General features: G+C 38.8%; 1 protein-coding gene across 1 annotated transcript in view; it reads right to left on the bottom strand.

Annotated features, from left to right (window-relative positions):
- Nucleotides 1-8,069: 8,069 nt before the first annotated feature.
- CDC6 (cell division cycle 6) overlaps nt 8,070-22,370 on the bottom strand; it is a 35,504-nt gene continuing 21,203 nt past the window's right edge. Inside the window, exons 7-12 of the mRNA XM_081343631.1 lie at nt 21,487-21,626; nt 20,893-20,993; nt 15,763-15,827; nt 13,589-13,830; nt 12,202-12,342; nt 8,070-9,787 (exon numbers count right to left, since the gene is read on the bottom strand). Of these exons, the coding sequence (XP_081199757.1) occupies nt 9,701-9,787; nt 12,202-12,342; nt 13,589-13,830; nt 15,763-15,827; nt 20,893-20,993; nt 21,487-21,626 (776 nt within the window). The 3' untranslated portion in view covers nt 8,070-9,700. The remainder of the gene's footprint in view (nt 9,788-12,201; nt 12,343-13,588; nt 13,831-15,762; nt 15,828-20,892; nt 20,994-21,486; nt 21,627-22,370) is intronic.

The following is a 22,370-nucleotide window of genomic DNA, read 5'->3' as shown; positions in this document are numbered from 1 at the left end:
GATGATATTGATAAAAAGGACAAGTATAGAAAGTGGAAAGAGGGGCACACAACTAAGTCAGAATATCAGCAAATAGCCCGAGCCTGCAAAGATGAAGTGAGAAACGCTAAGGCTCAAAATGAACTAAGGCTTGCAACCAAAGTCAAAAATAACAAAAAAAGCTTCTTTCAACATGTGAAAAATAAGAAAAAAGTGAAAGAAATGATTGGTCCATTAGTGGGTGAAAGTGGCAAGAAGGTGACAAGCAACAGGGAGAAAGCAGAATTAATTAACTCGTTTTTTGCATCTGTCTTTACACAAAGAAAAAAAAACAGACCAACCTATCAAAAATAGTGCCATAAAAAACAGAATAGAAACACAAGTTAAGGTAGGCAAGAAAATGGTAAGTGAGCACCTATCCAACCTAGATGAGTTCAAATCATCAGGACCAGATGGATTACACCCCAAGGTTCTCAAGGAACTGGCAGACGTGATCTCAGAACCACTGAACTATATTTTTCAAAGATCCTGGAGTACTGGGGAACTACCAGAGGACTGGAAAAGAGCTGATATAGTTCCCATCTTCAAAAAAGGAAAAAAAATGGATCCAGGAAATTACAGACCTGTCAGCCTGACCTCAATACCTGGGAAGATTTTGGAAAAGATAATCAAACAATGAATCAGCGAGCACCTAGAGGCAAACAAAGTCATTACTGAAAGCCAACATGGGTTTGTCAAAAACAGATCATGCCAGACAAATCTTATTGCATTCTTTGACCAAGTGACAAAATTAGTGGATCAGAGGAATGCTGTGGATATAATTTACTTGGACTTCAGTAAGGCATTTGATAAAGTAAATCACAACCTACTACTTGACAAGATAGAAAAATGTGGGTTAGACAGCATCACCACCAGATGGATTTGTAGCTGGCTGACTGGCCGTACTCAGCATGTAGTCCTCAATGGAACCACATCTTCATGGAGGGAAGTGTGTAGTGGGGTGCCCCAGGGCTCTGTTCTGGGCCCAGTGCTCTTCAACATCTTCATCAACAATTTGGATGAGGGGATAGATGGGGAACTCATCAAATTTGCAGACGACACCAAGCTGGCAAGAATAGCCAACAATCCAGATGACAGGCTTAAGATACAGGAGGATCTGGAGAGACTTGAACACTGGGCGCTATCTAACAAAATGAAATTCAATAGTGAAAAAGTAAGGTTCTACATTTAGGCAAGAAAAACCAAATGTACAGGTATAGTATAGGGGGTACCTTGCTCAGTAGTAGTAACTGTGAGAGGGATCTCAGAGTCCTAGTGGACAATCACTTAAATATGAGCCAGCAGTGTGCTGCAGCTGCCAAAAAAGCCAACACAGTGCTAGACTGCATTAACAGAGGGATAGAATCAAGATCACATGAAGTAATAATACCACCTTACAATGCCTTGGTAAGACCACACTTGGAATATTGCATCCAGTTTTGGTCATCACGATGTAAAAAAGATGTTGAGACTCTGGAAAGGGTACAGAGAAAAGCAACAAAAATGATTAGAGGTCTGGAGGCTAAAACATATAAGGAACGGTTGTTGAAATTGGTTATGTCTAGACTCTAGTTTAATGAAGAGAAGGACTAGGGGTGACATGATAGCAGTGTTCCAGTATCTCAGGGGCTGCCACAAAGAAGAGGGAGTCAAGCTATTCTCCAAAGCGCCCAAAGGCAGGACAAGAAGCAATGGATGGAAACTAATCAAGGAGAGAAGCAACCTAGAACTAAGGAGAAACTTCTTAGAACAATTACCCAGTGGAACAACCTGCCTCCAGAAGCTGTGAATGGTCCAACACTGGAAGTTTTTAAGAAGAGACTGGACAGCCATTTGTCTGAAATGGTATAGGGTTTCCTGCCTGAGCAGGGGGTTGAACCAAATGATCTCCAAGGTCCCTTCCAACTTTACTATTATGAAATTATGATTCATATGATACATTAAACCCAAAATACTTGACCAGGATGAGAGATATCCAAGCTTAGCACATTATGCAGATAAAATCATTAAATCTTTAACTGATGTAGCAAACTGTGCTAAGCATATCCATTCTTAGTGTGCCATTTACACTTTTTTTAAAAAAACGACATTCAAGACAACCAAAAATATAGTTTCAATACAACATCTATATTCCATTAAAACAGATTCCATGGAAACATCATTCCATATTAAAAAGAATAACTTTTTTAACTAACTCAAAAACATCTAGGCATGCAACAATCCCACAAATTGATGGATTGAAGAAGTTCATCTCAAGCCTTGAGAAGAAACCAAGGTTTGAAGCAATCGGGTGCATCATAGGCCTCCAAGTTGATCTCATTCTACCTGGTGCAATATTTAAGCTCAAGCTTTAACAGTTAAAAGCTTTGATCAACAGAGCCACTTTTCACTCAATCTCAGCTTCTTCAGCAAATTTAATAGCTCAGTTTCCACCTGACAAGGATGTACTACTTTCAGTCTGGCAGCCAGCCATCCTTGATTGCTTATTCCTTGCCCTGAGAGGTAGATAGTTAAGGCAACCTTGCAACAGTGTTAAAACCTCAGATGTCCTCTTTTTCCACACTAGAAAGGTTGAAGGAAGACAGACTGTCCAGCTGGCTCAATAGAGGTGCCATATGTGCAGATATTAACCTAAATGATGCTACTAGCAAGTGCAGGTAGGTCCATATAGAAGAGAAGAGGTTGACAAAGCCCAAAGGTTTTCAAGTTAGCTACGGTAACTGTGCCCTATGGGAACAGATATTAATGTAAATAAGGAACTCTTTCTTAAATAACCTGATATCACCACACGTTTATGTTTCTCTTCCACTGACATAAAAAAAATCAAACACTTTTTTCAACTCTGCTAAGTTTCAGCTCCCTTTGCAAAACCATTAGTTTTGCCAAATAGTTGTGAAGCAATAATGCCACAAAATTCAGAAAAATAACCTTTCTACATTGAAATAAATGATTTAGTTCAACAAATAACTCACTGACTACCAATACGCTCTAGTTTTCCTCTACTTAACCTCTAGCAAAGCAAAACAATTGGTAAGAAATTGGAACAAGTAATGATTTTCTTCTAGACAGGAATAGCAGAAAATATTGCAGTCAGTTAGCATGTTATCCTTGAGATGCAGAGCTAACTTCCCATCATCTTCAGCCAAAATAGCTCTTCCAAATTGTTCTGCATATAATCATGGTATAATTTAGGCAAAGTTCTTCCCAGCTGTTATTTTCCAAATCTCACATCCTCTAAGATCAGAACCTAATTTTAAAAGACTACTGAGGCTATTGGTCTGACGTTTTTCATTAATTCCATTTAAACATTTCAAAAATCTCAAAGTCCTTCCTTCTCTTAATAGACTTCATCAAATGTATTTTAAGGCAGTTAATTATTCATATTAATTTGGGAGGATGGAATCCTATACTTTCCATTTCCATCCTGATAGCCACCAATACGGTTAGATTATGACTACCATCATCTTGAATGAGCATGGCCCATTCAAGCCTATAGCATAAAAAAAACCTAGTTGGAAGAGGCTGACCCGAGCACCAAATTTTGGAGAAAACAAACAAAATTTGTCCAATGAAGCAATGTTGAAGACACATCTGTTTTCCCCACAAAACAAGCAAGGAAAAACTATATTTCCATTGAGTCTTATATTGATTTCTCACCCATCAATGGAAAAAAAATCTACTTTTATTCCTGTTAGGAACCAATAGAACTCTTTGAGGTTGTCTAGGAACAGCATTCCTAGGAAGTAGATGATGCCAATTTTGGAAGCACCTTCTTAGAGATTTGAAGGAAGTAACCTGAGAATTGAGTGAAATATAGCTCCCACTTCCTACATATATCATTCATCCAACCATTTTCCTCAAAAAACTAACCACTATCTGGATAAATTTTATTGCATAATTTGTTCAGGATCGTTTAGACATTTGTGCTGTCTTGCAAAAGACCTATAAAGAATGATGGCAAGTAAGTAAAATAGCACCAACAACCTTTTTTAAAAAAACTGAACTTTCAATCCAAAGTCTTGACCCAGAAATGTTTCCTGCCTTCCATGGGCCTAAAAAAACTCAGCCACATGCAACCTACTCCATATGTTGCCTTGACTTGAATTACTGCATCCATAAAATGGAACTAATCACTTTAAGTTATTTAAAAAACAAATGTGAAGCCTGCTGTTCCTCAAAGAATATAGAAGAGACATTTATACAATTATCCCATTACAGTACTGAGATTCAGCTTAGAGTTGCTGGTCCCAAGTTGTTCTCGATTAAACTCTGACCTCTGCTGCCTGAAACCATTAGGTTCAGCCATGCTAACCTATCCCCAGCATTTATTTATTTATTTTTTGCTTTCCGCATCAGCTACTACTGGAAGAAATCGAGAGAGGGGGGAAACGAACACAAGTAAAGTTGATCCTACGGTATGTCAAGCCCGCCCCAACTTTGCAAGCCACTTCTGGGCTGACATTCCCTGATAAATGGGGAGGGCTAAGAATCTTATAGCTGACTTACGAGTTTACAGAAGCCGTGGAACCCCAAACCCAACTATCCTCTTCCCAAGCACAACTTTCTGGTGGGCAGCGGCGCTTACGTCGGCAGAACCATTTGCTAGTTGGAAATCCCTTAATGGAGAGGAAGCGAAAATCAGACGGGGGGGGGAGGGTCTTATTAAAGGAAAAACGACAAGGCATTCTCTTTCTACCCAGTGTAAATGCTTGTATTTAAGTATGGTTTACGGTAAGGAGAGGGAGAGATCTTAGGCTGCTTACCGTGTAAAGGTTGGGGCTGCCGGGACTCTTCAGATCCTCGGGAAATCCCTTCTTGGTGGAAAACAGGATTCCCCCTCTGTCTCGCTCAGGGTATGGACTGTCTGCTAAGCGGCAAGCGCAATCCCGCTCCCACTGGGTCCTAATACCCTTCTACCCCAGTTTTGGCTTCCCACAGCGGCCTCAAAGCAGGTAATGACCCTGCTCTGGGTTTGTTTTGGAACTTTCTTTCCATAGCAAAGGTCACTTGGGAGAAAAGAGGGATGCGGCGGGAGGAGAGTACAAAGTTTGCTGCCACAGATTGGCGTTGGAAATCAATAAGGAAAGCTGATGAAAACCCTTCTGCAACCCATTTCCCAAGCAAGCAGGACGCGCGGTTTTTGCTTGGAAAGGGTCTTGCCCATCACTGAAACGCTCCTGCAGGTTAATCACACACTTTATAGGTCACGTTGAGGTGTTATATATTACTTCCATCAGAAAAGAAAAACTATATTAGTGTAAACATAGGACCTCTTGGATTTCAGCCATGTCGAAGGTGACCCTTAGGATGGATTTAAAGCAAAAACTGGGTCCAAAATTGTCATCCATTACATAATTACATTACTGTACTCAACAACTCCTTTGCCTGTGAGCAAAGTAGTTTTGAAAATTTTATATTCTCTGTGTGGGATGCAGTGTTCATGCCAGCAGCTTTTCCCTTTATCCTCATGTTGCAGAATCAAGACTCAGACCCCAGAATCAAAAGTAGTTTTTTATTTTGCGCAAAAGGTTCAGAGCAAAAAGCAGTATCAATGTCTGAACACATTTTCATGGAAAAGCAACTACATATCCAAAAGTAGCAAAACACGGAAATGTAACTTATGAGCTCTGATTGGTCACATGAGTTCTAGGCCCCTTCTAGCTCATCCCTAGCCCCCCTTAGCAATGCTAAATTATAGCTAAATGTCTTGCAACCTTTTCTCTGGCAAAGGTCACAGGTGTCTTTTGCTGAGTGTTTAAATTTCCGGCACCATGTTTGTGGTTAGCTACAAGCGAGACATATGTGGTTAGTTGTAACTGAACTCTGTGCTGGCCTAGGAGGTGTGACCAACAGTTGAACTTGTGGTCTGGCATCTTCCATTTCCTTGTTCTTCTTCCAACTAATACACACATTTTCTTTATGCCTCACTTTTATGTCCTACCTCACTTTTATGTCATGCAGCATTTTTATGTATTCTTTGTATCTTTCTTTATGGCCTGCCTCACTCACGTATGTTAAAGTAGGGCATAAGACCCAGATTTGGAAAATACTTGTATAATTTATTTGTAAATCATACCATACAATTAATGGAATATACTTTTATAACATATACCATTTTGTCAAAGAATTTCGGCTGGTTTAGTTCACCGTGTAATTAAAACATTGTTCCATCCCAATATTTTGTTGCTCATTATGCAAGCAGTGTTAAGAATTACTGTTACAATAATTTACCAACATCTTCCATACTTACCAAATCACCATGGAGGGAATGGCTTAGCTCAATGTTTGAACCATATGTTCCTGAAAAGATTAGTGGCTCTGGCAAAAAGTATTTTCCACTGGTATTTCAGGAAATATATTTCTCTGATACGCAAAGAATCTTCTGCATCTCACAAGAGATCCAACAGCAGGAAAGTTTCCAAGAGAAAATGTGAGTCTCGCACTCATACCTAGCCTGTTGTACAGATCTCACAGTGAATTTGAAGACTGATACAGATTAAGGAACAATGAATTTTAACAAAGAAGAGCCAACAGGTATTTTGCTTAAAGGTGAAGATAAGTTCAAAATAATTGTGAGATTTCTTATGTAAGAAATGGGGACTCATCCGTTGTTGTTTATTCCTTAATTTCAGTAATGTTGGGGAATCAGTGTGCAACCTTAATAACCCTCTGTGCCCGGTTAGGACCTAGTATGCACGTCTGTGGCCCCCTTCCAAATTCCAGCAGACTGAAACTCAACTCAGATACAGATTCCCCCGCCCCATTTTTGCTTCTCTTTATTTACCACCTTTGCTGATGACATGTCAGCAAACTCAGAAGCCTGTATTCTACAGTACACTGTTTTCAGACAATTAGCCTCATCAAAGTAAAAGACAGAGGCTTACAACAAATTGAAGTATGCAAATGTGCAGTTCAGGACCACATAGGATCTCATATTCCCTTTATGACCTTCAGAGCAAATGCAATGCAGGATTCAATATTTGGGGGGTGGGGCTGTGTTTTTGAGTTGGGTATTAATGGGGAAAAATGGGTTTTTAAGACTTGCAAGATATCAAGGCTCTCCAAAACCATTATTCTACTAATTTTTGGAGCAGGTCTCTCAACCTGCCAAAATCTTAACCACTGGTTCAGACCGACTCTTTAGCACAGTGGTTCCCAAACTTTTCTAGACCCCGCACCCCTAGAACGCTCCTAATATATTCTTGCACCCCTTACAAAAGTTCAAAATGGCAACAAATTATGCTTATACATTATAATTTTGAAAACCCAAGTTTTCATACCCCCTGGAATATCGTCTTGCACCCCTGGTTGGGAACCCCTGCTTTAGCAGAATGTGTTTCTTTCAGCAAAAAAGCTTTTGTTTTAAATCATCAGAAAAAGCTGCCTCCACCAGAAGGTTAAAATTAACAATCAGTAGCAAAGTCCATTTGTCTTTTTCTTTCTCAGTAGTTACCAAATTCCCAATCACTTTGAGTTTTTCATTTTTAAATGCAATTCTGTTGCAGAGCTCCCAACAACTCAAATTAAAACAGCCATCAACTTGAGAGCTGATTCTTAAATTAAAAAGCAGACCAAATGAGGATGATTTAAGAACTGCTGTCTCCAAACAAATGCACAAATGGATAAAGAGCCTTCCCAATGCACAAAATAATGCTACCAGTGCATAAGACTGGAATACCTACGGTACTGGAAGGAGGTAGAAGTATTTCTTTTTTAAGTATAGACTAACATGTGCATGTATGCAACGAATGAAGAAAATAGGCACACATGTAGTGAGTACTGTATCATTTTCAAGGTCCTAGCAGGAAGAAAAATATGATTTAAAACCCATCTGCCCATCTGCTCCCAATTCTTTCTAAAGTCTGCTTTCTGTTAGCTGTGGCTGCTCTAGGCCATTAACTCTTCGAAAACTGGCTTATATAAGCAATGTGCTTTGATAAACTTAGAAGTCCAAAGATTAATCTTGGTTCTCCAAAACCTGTAGACAATAGTTTGTCAATTAGAACTTGAGAGAGTCTTATAAGTTAACCTTTTATTTTATGTTAGTAGGCTTCAGCATTTTTCTATTGGATATATTGCAATGGTTAACCACTTACAGTTAGTGGCCAGGAGGGACAACCACAAAATCTCCCTTTGTTTTATGGGGCTAAGCTGGTTTCTCTTAACACTGTCATGGATTTTTAACATCTGATGCCACTGTGGTTTACAGGAGTCAGCCATCAGGGATGCAGATGGATCAAGTCATCCCATTCCAATATAACTGAACAAGGAGGCTATAAAATGTAAATGCCAAAAGATGCATGTAATACATCTCTTGCTGTGGCCACTTGAGCAGTTTTATGAAAATTACGGAGTATAAAAATTTAGGGGAGAACACAAATTAAACTGAAAGCCCCTAGCTCTTTAATAATACTACAATCTTGGCTAAAATTTAACCACTATATTAGTTACAGAATTGCATGTCCCAATGTAGTAGGTATTCTTCAAAAGTCCAAGAGAATAGTGATAGATGCTAACATATGCATAATCTGGAACAAGCTAGTATGCATTAGACAAACAAATTCCAAGTATATTTAAAACTGAGCATAAGACAAGCCCACAATTAATGATATATTTATACATCCCCACAAAACCAGAAAGCCATAACACCACTCCAACTCTAATGAAAATAGCTAAACAATGTAAATTTATGATTGAACTAAGCATATATCCTAAACTTCAAAATTGCAAGATTGACTATTTTAATCTATAAATTAAAGCAACAGCAAATAATTGCACCTGTTAAAAACATGTTTGTACATATTTCAATAAATCAGAACAATTCTACGTTAATCAGTGGAGAAAGGCACAGATGTGTAAAAATAAATGGCTTTTCAGTTAAAACAAACCAATCCTGGTTGTTCACATGTATGCGTACAAACAAATGGATTCCAATTCAGAAATCCACACTGTGCTTAGTAAAATTTTTTAGATTAATACAAGATCATTGAGCTATTTAATTAATTCAGCTTTTGAAAAGAAATGGCTCAGAAGTAAAATTGATTCTTTGCTCCAGGTCTAAAACTACTTTTACTGCTAAGATTGTAGCCCCAGTTCAGAAACGTTAAGATCTTCAAGAGCCCTCAGAGGTGTGTGCGCTTCTGTGTGTATGGCTAAGCCCCTTTGCAGCTCTTAGGAGGCTAAGCCTCAGTATGCATGACATTTATTTCATCGAAACAGCCCAACTTCAAAAGAACTCAAACTACATCATTCTTATTTTCTATTGCTACATTAATGGTTGTGTCTGCAAATGGACTCTCTTACTGACATCTTTCATTCCTTTTCATCTCTGCTGTTAATCATGGAGGCAAATATCACACTGGCAGTTCCATATGTGTAGACGGAAGGGACAGCAGAGAAATGGTTGATTGCACTGCAGCTGGGAAAGAGGGGAAAATATTTCTGGTATTCAAGAATAAATCTCCAAATGGGAAAGAAGAGTGATGCATTATGAAAGGGTAAATTTTTTAAAAAAACTCTTGAAAATAGGGCAATTTTTAACACTGACATTGTTTAAAACTAATAAAGCCAATGGTCCAAATATTCCGAAGATTGCACTTCTTTGTATGTCTCAATGAAGTCTGTTCCTAAAGCTAATACATGTATGAGGCAAAGGGTTGTGCAAGTGATCAAAGCAACAGTTTTAAAGTCCCCCAGCCAAAATGCTTCCAACCAAGATTCCATCCTTGAGAGCATGTTCCACATCCTTCTCTTCTATTTTCAGAAAGACCTGGTGGAAGAAAAACAAACATGAATCTGTTACTTGGACATAGCTGCGTATCCATGATTGCCCATGTGTACAATATTAAGATTAAACTATAGGTATTGGTAATTTCTAACTTTCCCTTTAAACTATATAGAAGAAAAAGTTCTGCTATCAAGTTGTCACTGAAGCAGTCCACTTTCCAGCATATGCTGATTTCCAACCACTTTACAAGAACAGAAATATTATAATTGTTACAAGAATCAACAATCTGCCATACAATTTCCACTGCCAAATAACACTGAAAAAAGAGGGACAGAATGAAGAGAAGATTCTACCCAAATGCCTCAAATATCTGCATTCCCTTTTTCTCTAATTGCAAAAAAATTAGATGAGTACAAGCAGAAACAAGAGGTGGGGGGAGATGGATTATTAGCCAGTTTTTTAAGTTGTGTAACTTCTCTATTGTTCAAAATCCACAACATTTCAAATCAGAATTATCTCCCATAGCAGAATTCCAAGCATTAGCATGAATTAATTGACACTTTGACAATTGATTGCACTTTAGCTTCCTCATTATAGAGTATTTAATTTACATTCCAGAAAGTACTAGGCAATGGAAAAATAGACAAATTTCAAGTAAGACAGAGCACAACTATGACAACCAATCAAATACATTGTGATATGTCTGAACTTCAGGCAGTTCTTCCAATATAGGCAAGAATGACTGATGTTACACGGGCAGTTCCAACTGCTCGGGTGAGAAAATATTTGAACTCTTGTTTCCTCTTTATTGTTTCTACAGTTCTGCCAAGAACAGATATGAACAAAAAAAAGTTGTACCCTGAGGATGTCTCACAGAAACATAAGAAAGGAGGGCTGATACACCTATTCTGTCCATATAGCAAAGACATTTAAGATGGCTGCATCTAAAGAAAAAAAAATCCCAGGTGCAGCAGAGACCTTTCAGGCACTAAAGAACTCTAAATAGTATATTTTCCTAGGAAAGCCAAGAGAAGAATCACTGGCCAATTTTTATTGCTCCCTGTTATCATTATTATAATAGGGTAAAAGCCAACCACTCAAAGGGTTTCCTTTAAAAAGCAATAGGGAATAGAAAATTTGTACATTAATCTTAGATCTTTCAGCCAAGGAAGAGCATGTGATTAATCTAAACTACTCTCCCAGGGGACTGGGAGTGGGAGGCACGGTTCTGCGTTGGTTCTCCTCCTTTCTCCAGGGTCGCTCGCAGTCGGTGCTGGCAGGGGGACAGAGGTCGACCCCGAGGCCTCTCGCTTGTGGAGTCCCTCAGGGGTCGGTCCTCTCGCCTCTCCTGTTCAACATCTACATGAAACCGCTGGGCGAGATCATTCGCAGCTTTGGAGTAGGGTACCATCAGTATGCTGATGACACCCAGCTTTTCATCTCAACTCCAAACAACATCAGTGATGCCCTCGACGTAATGTCCCGCTGCCTGAAAGCGGTCCGGGAATGGATGGGGAGGAACAGGCTTCAACTGAACCCGGACAAGACTGAATGGCTGTACGTACCGGCAAGCCAGGATACTCAGAACATCCCATCCCTTAACATCGGGGACAAGTTACTACCCCCTGTTGATAGGGCCCGCAACCTGGGTGTCCTCCTAGACTCGCAGCTCTCCCTGGAAGATCACATAGGAGCTGTGACCAAGGGGGCCTTCTCCCGGGTTCGACTAGTTCGCCAATTACGGCCTTATCTGGACCTGGATGCCTTACGTACAGTCACCCATGCCCTTGTGACCTCTCGCCTAGACTACTGTAACGCTCTCTACATGGGGCTGCCCTTGAGATCGACTCGGAAGCTTCAGCTGGTGCAAAGTGCAGCGGCACGGACACTCTTGGGAGCCTCCCGATACTCCCATATCACACCTCTCCTCCGTGCGCTGCACTGGCTTCCAGTTGCCTTCCGTGTGAAGTTCAAGGTGCTAACAATGACATACAAAGCCCTACATGGCATGGGTCCGGACTACCTACGGGAGCACCTTCTGCCAATGTCAGCACCCCACCGTCCTGTGCGCTCCCACAGAGAGGGCCTCCTCAGGGTGCCACCGCTCAAGGAATGTCGGCTGGTGGCCCCCAGGGGGAGGGCATTCTCAGTGGGTGCGCCAGCCCTCTGGAACAGCTTGCCAACCGAAATCCGGATGGCCCCCGACCTCCGCACCTTCCGGCGCGACTTAAAAACTTACCTGTTCCAGCAGTCCGGCCTGGCCTGATAGCTCTAATTGGGGTCCCAGTTTGTTTTTACTATTGTTTTTTCACTATTGTTCAATCTGTATACCTACCTTATTCTGTACACCGCCCCGAGTCCCTCGGGAGAAGGGCGGTTTATAAAAACAAACAAACAAACAAACAAACAAACAAACAAACAAACAAACAAATAAATAAATAAATATGGAGAAATACCTTAGTCAGCCGTGCTTCTTTAGCCTTTTTGAGTCCTACAATGCCCCTTGATTCCAAAAGAGCCGAGAGTGAGAGGCATTCCGATTGGCCAACAGGTCCTACTTTCTGTTTCTGACAAATTCTGCTGTAAGCTTCATGCAGCTAGAAATAGGGAAGGTTTAATAAGCTCCAATTATTATTATTCAATACAATAACACAGAGAGATTAGTATATACAACAAAACTCACCCTAGCTACATTTTGTTCCATTATTGTAGCTTTTAACTAAAATATGTTCTTCATAATCACAACCCAAAGTGCCCAGCCAAAGCACTTGCTAGCATAGTTCAATATTTGGTATAGTTACTATATTTTTAGTTTTTAAAGAAAAGAGTGGCCACCGAAAGAGATTTAGAAATCTCCAATAAGATATATTGCAAAAAAAATTCAGTTTATGCTAAATCCCACTTAAGTATAATTTTACTGGAAACAGTGAACAAATAATTGCCCCAATTACAGTTTCAGCATTTGTTCCTATGGAATATACAGTAAGAAGCACCTATAATTTTGGAAGAATTTGGAATACAGGCAACTATATTCTTCTGCTACAAAAATTAGGAACTATTGTACAGAACAAACATTTTCAAATGCCATGAGAAGATAATAGAATGGGAATAGTAGTTGGTTTATATATAACTCATGTACTGTAGAGGTAGTGCTTAACTTGCAATCATTTGTTCAGTTACATTGGCAATGACTTACAATTGGCCCTCACACTTAGAACTATTACAGCATATGCAATGTCATGTGATCAAAATCCAGGTGCTTGGCAACTGGCATGTGTTTATAACAGTTGCAGCACCCTGAAATCATGATTGTGATTTGCAACATTCCCAGCCAGCCTCCAACAAGCAAAATCAATGAGAGAAAACGGATTTGCTTAATGACTGCATGATTTACTTAACAATTGCAGTGATTTGCTTAACAATCATGGCAAAAAAGATTGTAAAATCAGGCTTGATTCAACAACTGCCCTGCTTAGCAACATAAATTCTGGTCCTAATTGCACACAGTCCTATATTTCATGCAATTATCTTTCATTCAGACCAGGGAAGATTGGAGACATTATTTCCTAAGTAAACAGAGAATTATTATTTATTCACAATATCTTTTTTTAAAAAAAAATAAAATAAAATAAGGTACAGGATACGAAGAGGCAGAGAGCAGCAATCTTTTGATATCACTTTATTCTAGAACTTTCAGAATGTAAATTTTGCATAAAAATATTACATTAGCCAATATTAAGATTCTTTCACATTCATTCCTCATGAGATCTGGGTGAAGCAGTATGAAGCAGCACTAAATAAAAGTACTATAGGAGAGTAGCAATGAAGGATCAATACACTCACCTTTCCTAGGTTAACTTCTTTGATATTCTGTTGCTTGGCTAAGAGCAACAGAGAACAGACTAAAATCTTTTGTTGTAGTGGGAAGGAAGAAGCATCACCGTAGCTGTTACCAGTTGCCATCCGGTCACCATACACATCAGAGATCACTTGGGAGACATGACGCAGGCCCACTTGTTTGGGCACTGCAGAGTCTGCAGTTGGTTTGGAATGAGATTTGATTGAGGACACAGGACTCGAATCAGCTGGTCAGGAAGTACAAGATGGAAAATCCATTATTCATATGTAAAAACTGCAACTTAACCCATGTAATTCTTGAAATATACAAATGACACATATATGCATTTTGTTTACTTTCTATCTCATTTGAAAAAAATTCAACAAGCCATATTTGGGATTCCCAAACACTGTCTCACTAAAGATCTAGACCTCCTTAATTTTACCAGCATTGTTGCATCGTGTGGTTTCAGATCACGCATTAGTCAAACATGCAGTTTGATTTTGATCAACCATGAAGAACTGTGTTAAACATTCTTCATCCAGTAGTCTATGCCATACTCTGCTTAAATCAGGTGCAATCAAGACGTTCACAATTACTCCCAGCTGTTAGTATTGATGATATGGCATCTTAATTCAAGAGTCAGTAAATAAACAGGCATCAATGGAAAATATTAAGGATCTAATTATCCTTAGATCTATTTGATCTTTTAAAAGTATCTAAAGAGATGTCACATCTAATGGCAGATATTTCTATGATTTAACTCAGGCTGCATTATTATTGGTCCTGAATGTCTCCACATTTTGTTATCTATGAAAAGCCCCAAATATCAGTGCTGTGCTTGAGGAATTGCCAGTCATGATAAATGATTTTATATATCTCTAGCAGGTCTCCCCTTATTCTCTTTCATTCTAAGCTAAACAGCATAAGATGCTGATTTTCTTCATTTGAGAGCAGCTCCAGCAGGTAAACATTTCCAATTGCCCCCTTTTCTAGCTCCAACTTGGCGTTTTTTGAGGTTTAGTGAGATAACTGGTACCACATTATTCCAAGTAAAGTCTCACTAGAGTTCTATATTAAAGCATTAACAATTTTACTTTCAATTATCTTCTTAATGAATCCTAACATAGAACTTGCCTTTTTCCACAGTAGCTACATATCAAACTGCCAATTGCAAGATCTCTTTCCTGCTCAATCAAGTTGTATATCCAAATGGTTACAGCAGATGTTTTGGCAGGATCCCTCAGCAACACTAAGATCTGTGGATTTTGCATGCTGGCTAGGAAATTCTGGTAGTTAAAATCCATACATTGCAACATTGCTAAGCTTTAAAAGTATTGGTCTAAAGTTCAAGATGGGTCAATTTGTTGTTGTTGTTAGCTGCGAAGTCGTGTCCGACCCATCGCGACCCTATGGACAACATTCCTCCAGGCCTTCCTGGCCTCTACCATCTTCTGGAGTCCATTTAAGCTCACGCCTACTGCTTCAGTGACTCCATCCAGCCACCTCATTCTCTGTCGTCCCTTTCTTCTATTGCCCTCGATCTTTCCCAGCATTAGGCTCTTCTCCAGTGAGTCCTTCCTTCTCATTAGGTGGCCAAAGTATTTGAGTTTTAGCTTCAGGATCTGGCCTTCTAAAGAGCAGTCAGGATTGATCTCCTCTAGGACTGACCAGTTTGATCACCATCACTATTCATAAACCTTAAGATATACCGTATTTATCGGCGTATAACACGCACCTCATTTTAAAAAGGTGCGGTATTTACTATGGGTCATTAACATTATATCGGCGTATAACACGCACACATCATCATTTTCAGGAAGAAAAAGTGCGTGTTATACACCAATAAATACGGTAATTTTTTAGCCTGCAGGTAGCTGTTTGGAAGAAGCATGCATGCAGTACTACTTCATACGTGCTTTTCTAATGTTCCTTACATTTAGGATCAGATATGGAAGAGAGGGAACAAGTTCAGCTTCTTCAACAGGGCCATTTTTGTAGTAGGGGAGGAGAAAATACATTTGTGTCAGCTAACTTTACAATCATTTCCATTCCTCCAGCATAGTTCAAACTTTCTTTCTGGAAGAAATGATGCCAAACTAGATCAGGAAAACACTTAAGAAAACCTAGTACTTTTGCATGATCTGCATAAAGTAGAGAATGAGAAAAATTTACTTACAGGCAGGCATTTGTTTAAGTATAGCTTGGGTCTTCACATCTGACTCCACAATTTCAACGGCCCTCCTAAAGATGAAGATAGTATTTTAGATCATGGTATTAGAACTTTATCCCCAATACAGCAATGTGCCACTCCAGATTCCAACTCCAAAGCCAATTAGCACAAGAAGCTATCCCCCCTTATCTGGAATATTTATTTTAATGAGAAAGTGTAAACTCAATTCCTATTATCTAAAAAAACAGGGATTTTACACAAATGTGCAAATAGCTTATCAAATGCAATACAAAAAGGGAGTCACAGAAGTCCAACAGCAGAATTAAGTAAGTAAGCTCACAACAGAAAAGCTTCCTGCTGATGACATTTCGTACACCAAGTCATTTTATTGTGATGCCTGTGCAGTGTCTATAAATGTTAGGGATTTTCTTTTTCATTTCTTTATAAATCTTGATTGCTTTCTCAAATGGGTATATCTTCTTTAAAGTGCCTTTTCTTGGTGCACCACTTTTAATCAAGTTGCACCAATAGTAGATTAAAGGAAGAGAACAGAACAAGGCAAGCATAGATAAGACTCTCAAAGGGATCCAAGTAAAGATTTTTAAAAGGAACCTTCTAGAAGCTTACCATGTCTGCATCACTTTGGGCAGAAGACTGACCTTCATCTAAAGCAGGGCTTTTCAACCAGTGGTACGGGTACCACCTGTGATACATTGGCACCTGGCAGGTGGTACGCGACCATCCTAGGAAAGTGGTAGCGAGGGAGGGAATGTGCTGAAGCCTGAGCGAGAGATGGCTGGAGCTGCAGGGCTGAGCGGAAGCGCCAGGATCAGCGCTTCTTCGGGGCTGTCAGGGCTGAGCGGAAGCTCCAGGATCAGTGCCAGGCTCCAGCTGGACCTCGGCGTTGATCCTGGTGCTTCTGCTGAGCCCAGAAGCACCGATCAGCTGCAATGTTGACACCTTGCTAGGCGACTTTTGGTACTCGGATGCTGCCATATACTAAAAGTGGTACAATGGGTAAAAAGGTTGAAAAGCCCTGATCTAAAGCAATAGTGATGGCATGCCTCAGGCTTCTAGTTTATGTTTACATTATTTTATTCATTTATTTGCTGCCCATCTCACCTTGAGGTGACTCTAGGTAGCTTACAACATTAAACATTTTAGAATGGAGTACTAAGTGGGTTTTGTTTCCCAGTTTGGGGGATTCCAGGGGTAAAATAAATGCTTTGCATAAGACATCATTTAACTGCTTCAAAAGCATTAGCCCTTATAAAAACAATGGGATATTGGGCTTGCCCACTTTTCAAGGATAGCACTCAAAACAGGTCTGCAAAGTTGGCTTCTGATTCAGTAGAGTAATTCATTTAGTCCACTGATCAAGCAGATGCTACCAAAAAGCTCCAAGGACACAAGGTAATATCCCATCTTTGCTGTTGCCCTATTCATTGACTTTGTAGAAGATACACTTATTATATTTTTAGACATATAAGTAGGCCCCACCATTTGTATAATAAAATTGTTTAATACATTGTATTGTTTTATATATTTTTAAACTGCCCTGTAAAGAGGAGAAAAAGAGATACTTTTCCAATCTACATGTCATTTTTGAACTCTTTAATGTCAATTCTCTTAACAAAAATCTATATGAAGCATGCATTAAGAGACGTCTTTGATTTTCAGTACAGACAATGCTCATCTCCATATTCTATCTGGATTTAGTTTCATGTGGCAGCAACACCTTGTGAACAAAGAGGGTTTGTTACAGGGAGGTTCCACAGGGAAATTTAAAAAGTCAAGATGGTGGCTGCAATTGCACAATGAAAGCCCCACCCCTTTTTATGGAGCATGAAGATGGTCCCAGCCACCATCTTAATTTTCTAACCATCCACACTGCCCACAGATGCCTGAAGTCAATCATTTTTCACTACAGGGAAATAATAGTTTTAACAGATAGTTATTTAAGGTTGAAGAATGATCCCTCTCTGACAACTTTTTTCATTTTAGCTACTCTTGAGTAAACAAATCTATTAAATAAATTGAACTGTCTACTTTTGTGATTATCCCTAACACGAGAGTTTTAACCCAGTATTACCCTTGACATTTTTCAGAAATTGTCCTTAATTCTATTTTAGGTGGGGATAGACTGGGGATACAACCCTCAGTATGTTGCCAAATTCAGCTTTCACTTCAACTTTAGAAACATTCAGAGAAATAGAAATTGTGTGACTGGCACTGAGGTAGTGAGGATTTAAATTTTTACTTTGGTTAAGGGGCAAATATTTCACAGAAAAGTTACATTTTGGAAAGGTATATTTAAGATGAAAGAAATAGCATCATTGTAGGCTTTCTGGGAAGTGAAAACATTGTCAACAATACAAAACAAGTCTTTAACATTCAGATTTCTTTCTTTTTTTTAAAAAAACCATCTGCATAAAAATCTGCTTCCAATTAATTTGTTGTGAAAAGCTAGACAAACATTTGACAAGTGTGATACACATTGAGATCCTCCTTCAAGAGCAGGTGAGTTAAACAAGAATGGTTGATTAGATTGCCTAAAATCCTGTAATTTGAAGAAAATCTTCAACCATTAAAAGGCTATTTAACAGCAAACTATTCAATTCTTCATTTTTTAATTCAATTTAATTCAATTCTTCATTTTTCTCACCTACTCCCTTTCTGTATCTATGTATTTCTACATAATTCCTCTCTTCTTTCCTATTCCTATTTTAAAAAGAATAACAAAATTAAAAGCAACCGAAGAAATATAACAATTATTGCTATGACACAACCCACTTTAGCTAATTCATGAATTGATTTTGGACTTGACCTACCAGCTGAAAGTCTAATAAAAGTGCTATAGCATTTATTATTGGTACAAGAAACCTGTACCAGCCTAGCCTTCTCAGTGAATGTTACTCTTGCTTATATCAGTTCTTGATCTTGCCTTTTCACCTCAGTACTCTAAAGTAGCTCTCAAGTCACAAGGGAGAGACTGTGCAAGTATGCTACGTATAATGAAAGAAGATCTAGTATAGCATGCATGGCCCATTAATGGGAATTCATTACTATCTTGCATGTTAATGAGATAAACGCTCTATTTGTTATATTGGAAGCAGTGCCAGAGGCAGATTTTGACCCTCTGTGCTAACCTATGTCTAATTTGGGCACCACATGGGTGGATGGAATCAGGATTTAATCTGTGTATAAGCTGACATTTACTTGTAGCTAAACCAAAGCTTACATTTCAGATCCAAATGTTTGTTGACAATTTTGGAACAAAAAACTATTTTGAAATGGAATCAGGTATGTTTAAAGGCACAAAATTTTCATTAGTGAATTTGTTTAATAAAATTAAGTATTTTTTCCTAACAATGTACAATCATGCAAACAAAATGGAGGTAATAGAACAAAACCCAAAACCAAAACATAACGCCCCAAAAAAGCAAATTAAGCAAACAACCTATCTTTCCTTCAACTAGAATGAACAAGTAAAGCTTTAGAATGGCATTCTTTAATGTACCAAAATTGGTCGGAAAGCATTTGCTTAACTCAAGTGCATAATGTCAGCTAGATGAGCATCAACTCGTCTTTCACTGAATTGGTTTTACATAAACTTTAATTGTATTTCTGCTTCTTCTAAAGACTGCTTTAGGAGCAATTAACTTTTAATGCTGATTTTGCATTAGTATTAAAGTTATCATTAGCTCCTCTAGTTCCTAAGTATAAATTATTTTATGTTTACTGCTGTAGTTTTTAACTAAGAGAAATAAAATACAATCCAGTTAAAGAAAAACTCCTACAAGAATCTTCTGCATGACAATGATGTATAAAGGTCTTGTACATTAAAATCACTTTTAATGAACCTCCTCAAAGATGATAAAGGTAGATATCTAACAGAGTTCAAAAGGATTTGAATAGCTCAGGGGCTAGCAAAAGAAAAGGGGGCAGGATCAATAGTGAACTATATGAAACAGAAACATATAGTAATATTTATTTGCATATTAATATTTATTAGCATATCCGAACAATTTTTTTCAGGATCAAGACACAAGCTGTACAATTCAGCAAGGTCTCTGTGAACTCCTTAAATGACATCAAATCAAAATATATTATATGGATCATGTGGCTTCACATTTGGACTCTTACTGTTAGAGGTCTCAAGAGGCCATTTTCCCTATAAAGATAAGGGAACAACAGCAGAACATTCCAGCAGCTTGGCTTACTCAAGACAGTCATCTGCAACCTGTTCTCGTGGCCCTCTTGGAATGGCATCATAGCACACATGCTTTGCTTCTGTACTTTTCTCACAGTCTGGATTAAGCTGCATGTGGCTTTTGTTTTCGGTTATTGGGTTAACATATACTGTAATATGCTTTCTGTGCTTTTCAAGTGCTGTAAATATCTAAACCCTAATGCAAAGATCTAGATTAGAATTCTCCCAAAGTGACAGTTACCTTCTTTTCTTTGCTTGTGTGAAAACTCCATTGAGTTTCCCAAAATCCACATTGCTCCTACCCTAATGACATTCAATTATCAGTTATTGAAGACCTGGCTTTTCTCCTAGACCTTCAGATAAGTTGATGGTTGAGCCCGTCTTTAGAACACCTATGATTTTTAAAATTGTAACGTTATTACTTTTTTAACTGTAAGCCACTCAGAATCGTTAGGACCAAATTCTAAATAAACAAGTATATGCATACATACTAAAACAGGTGTATTTGCTCTGCATTTGAGCAAACATAAAAGGGGACACCCAACAAATATCTAACTGAGATCAAGGAAGATGGAAGACAACTCTGATAAAACTCTCTTGTGGGGGAAAAGATAACATTTCCAAGCACCATAAAGATGTCTGCTTGAGAGCTGTTAATGAGAGCCTTTTGCAATCTAAATGTAATTAACCAATCTATAATCGCTGCAGGAGGACCAATTCCTCTCACCCTTCGTAGGTAATGGGCTGTAAACATTTCCAGACATTAGCACAGGCAGGAGGCACCACCCTCCCCTATCACACAAAGACAGGAGGGTTCTGACTCTCCCCCCTCAGGCCGGGGGACCAAACACCACAATAAAGCTTTAAATCACATCCCACATCCAGTAATTAGCTTGGACTTTAGTTCACTATATATTTGTCACCTGCAGATGTCCAGTGCTTTGCGGGCATCCCCAGAGAAGGCAGAGACTTTTCTAGCACAGAACTGGATAGCAGCATTGTCCAACACCTGCTCCCCTGACACCTAAAGGAATAAAGAAGAGAAAACATGGTAGTTAACTAATGGTGTCCTACATTTTTGGAGAGTAAAAAAGTCGTGATCTGGACATGTATAGAAAGCAGTTGTTATACTTAGTTCAAAACCTCTCGTTCTGCTCAAATTAATATCCTTAATCATTTAACTTCCTACCTCACATTTTGCCATTAGGGATTAGCCCAACAAATTAACTAATTTGTTCTCAGCTGCAAAGAAACTGAAGGAGCTCCTAAAGCAGACATGTCAAACTCGTGACGTCACATGATGCCATTGCTGGCGATGGGGTGGGCGTGGCTTCCGTGTGATGCGTCCGGCCCGTGGGCCGGCAGTTTGACACCTGTGTCCTAATGCAAAGCAAAGGATGCTGAGAAATTCAATAAATAGTTCTCCAAGTGACATCAAAGATAAATGCAGCTTATTCCTTCTATAAGTTACTTAGGGCCAATTCAGTAATTTTTGAATCAGGCCGCTGAGATGTTACCTTCTTCAAGCGTTCCTGGAGAATAGAAGCCAGCTGGTCTTTGGTATATGGGGGAAAGTTTAGCAGCTGTGGCCTGCACATAGGTCGGGTCTGCAGGCGAGGTAGGATGCGATCAGTGAGATCCAAAGCATTAGCTATACCTACCAAATAAACAAACAAACCTCATTTATATCCAACAAACAAACATTCCATCCTACCCATAGCTTTTTTAAGAATTGAAAGAATCTTTCTTTTAAAACATTGGAGCAACCATACTTTTACAGTACTTACCTTGTACCTGATATTGTGAGCTATGTACAACTCACCTCTAATGCCATCTTTATTGGTTCTAAGTAAATGTACAAGTAAGTTCAGAAGGAAAGCATTTCCTATTTTCTCAACACCCTACATTGTGCTTTTTATTTTGTACAATGAAAACTTTGTTAAATTTAGGCTTGGATAGATGGTCCTACATGCTGCAGAGAGGACTGGCCTAGTTAGTTCCAATTTCCCTTAGAATGCTATATATCTTTCAGATAAGCAATTAATTAAAGATTCTTCTACTTAGCAGATCAGTGGGAATGCACAATTCTAACAGAGGGAGAGACAGAATATAACCATAGGTCCACAATCCCTGAAAATCTTCTACTCTTTCTGCTTCTAACTTAAGTATACCTTTTTCTTTCCTTTCTAGTAGTTGAGAAGGAAGGTGGCAAAGGCACAGCTAAGCAAGAGTCAACATGGATGAGTAGCAGAAGGCACTGAAATAGGCTTCCCCATATATACATATATATACATACATACATATATATGTACATATACATACATTCGGGAAAGGGCGGTATATAAATCTAATAAAATAAATAAATAAATAAATAAATAAATAAATAAATATACACATACAC

This window comes from Vipera berus, assembly GCF_964194415.1.
Source record: "Vipera berus genome assembly, chromosome: Z".
NCBI lineage: Eukaryota > Metazoa > Chordata > Lepidosauria > Squamata > Viperidae > Vipera > Vipera berus.
Note: the sequence above shows the minus strand (reverse complement) of the source record. Positions and strands in the feature narration are given on the sequence as shown.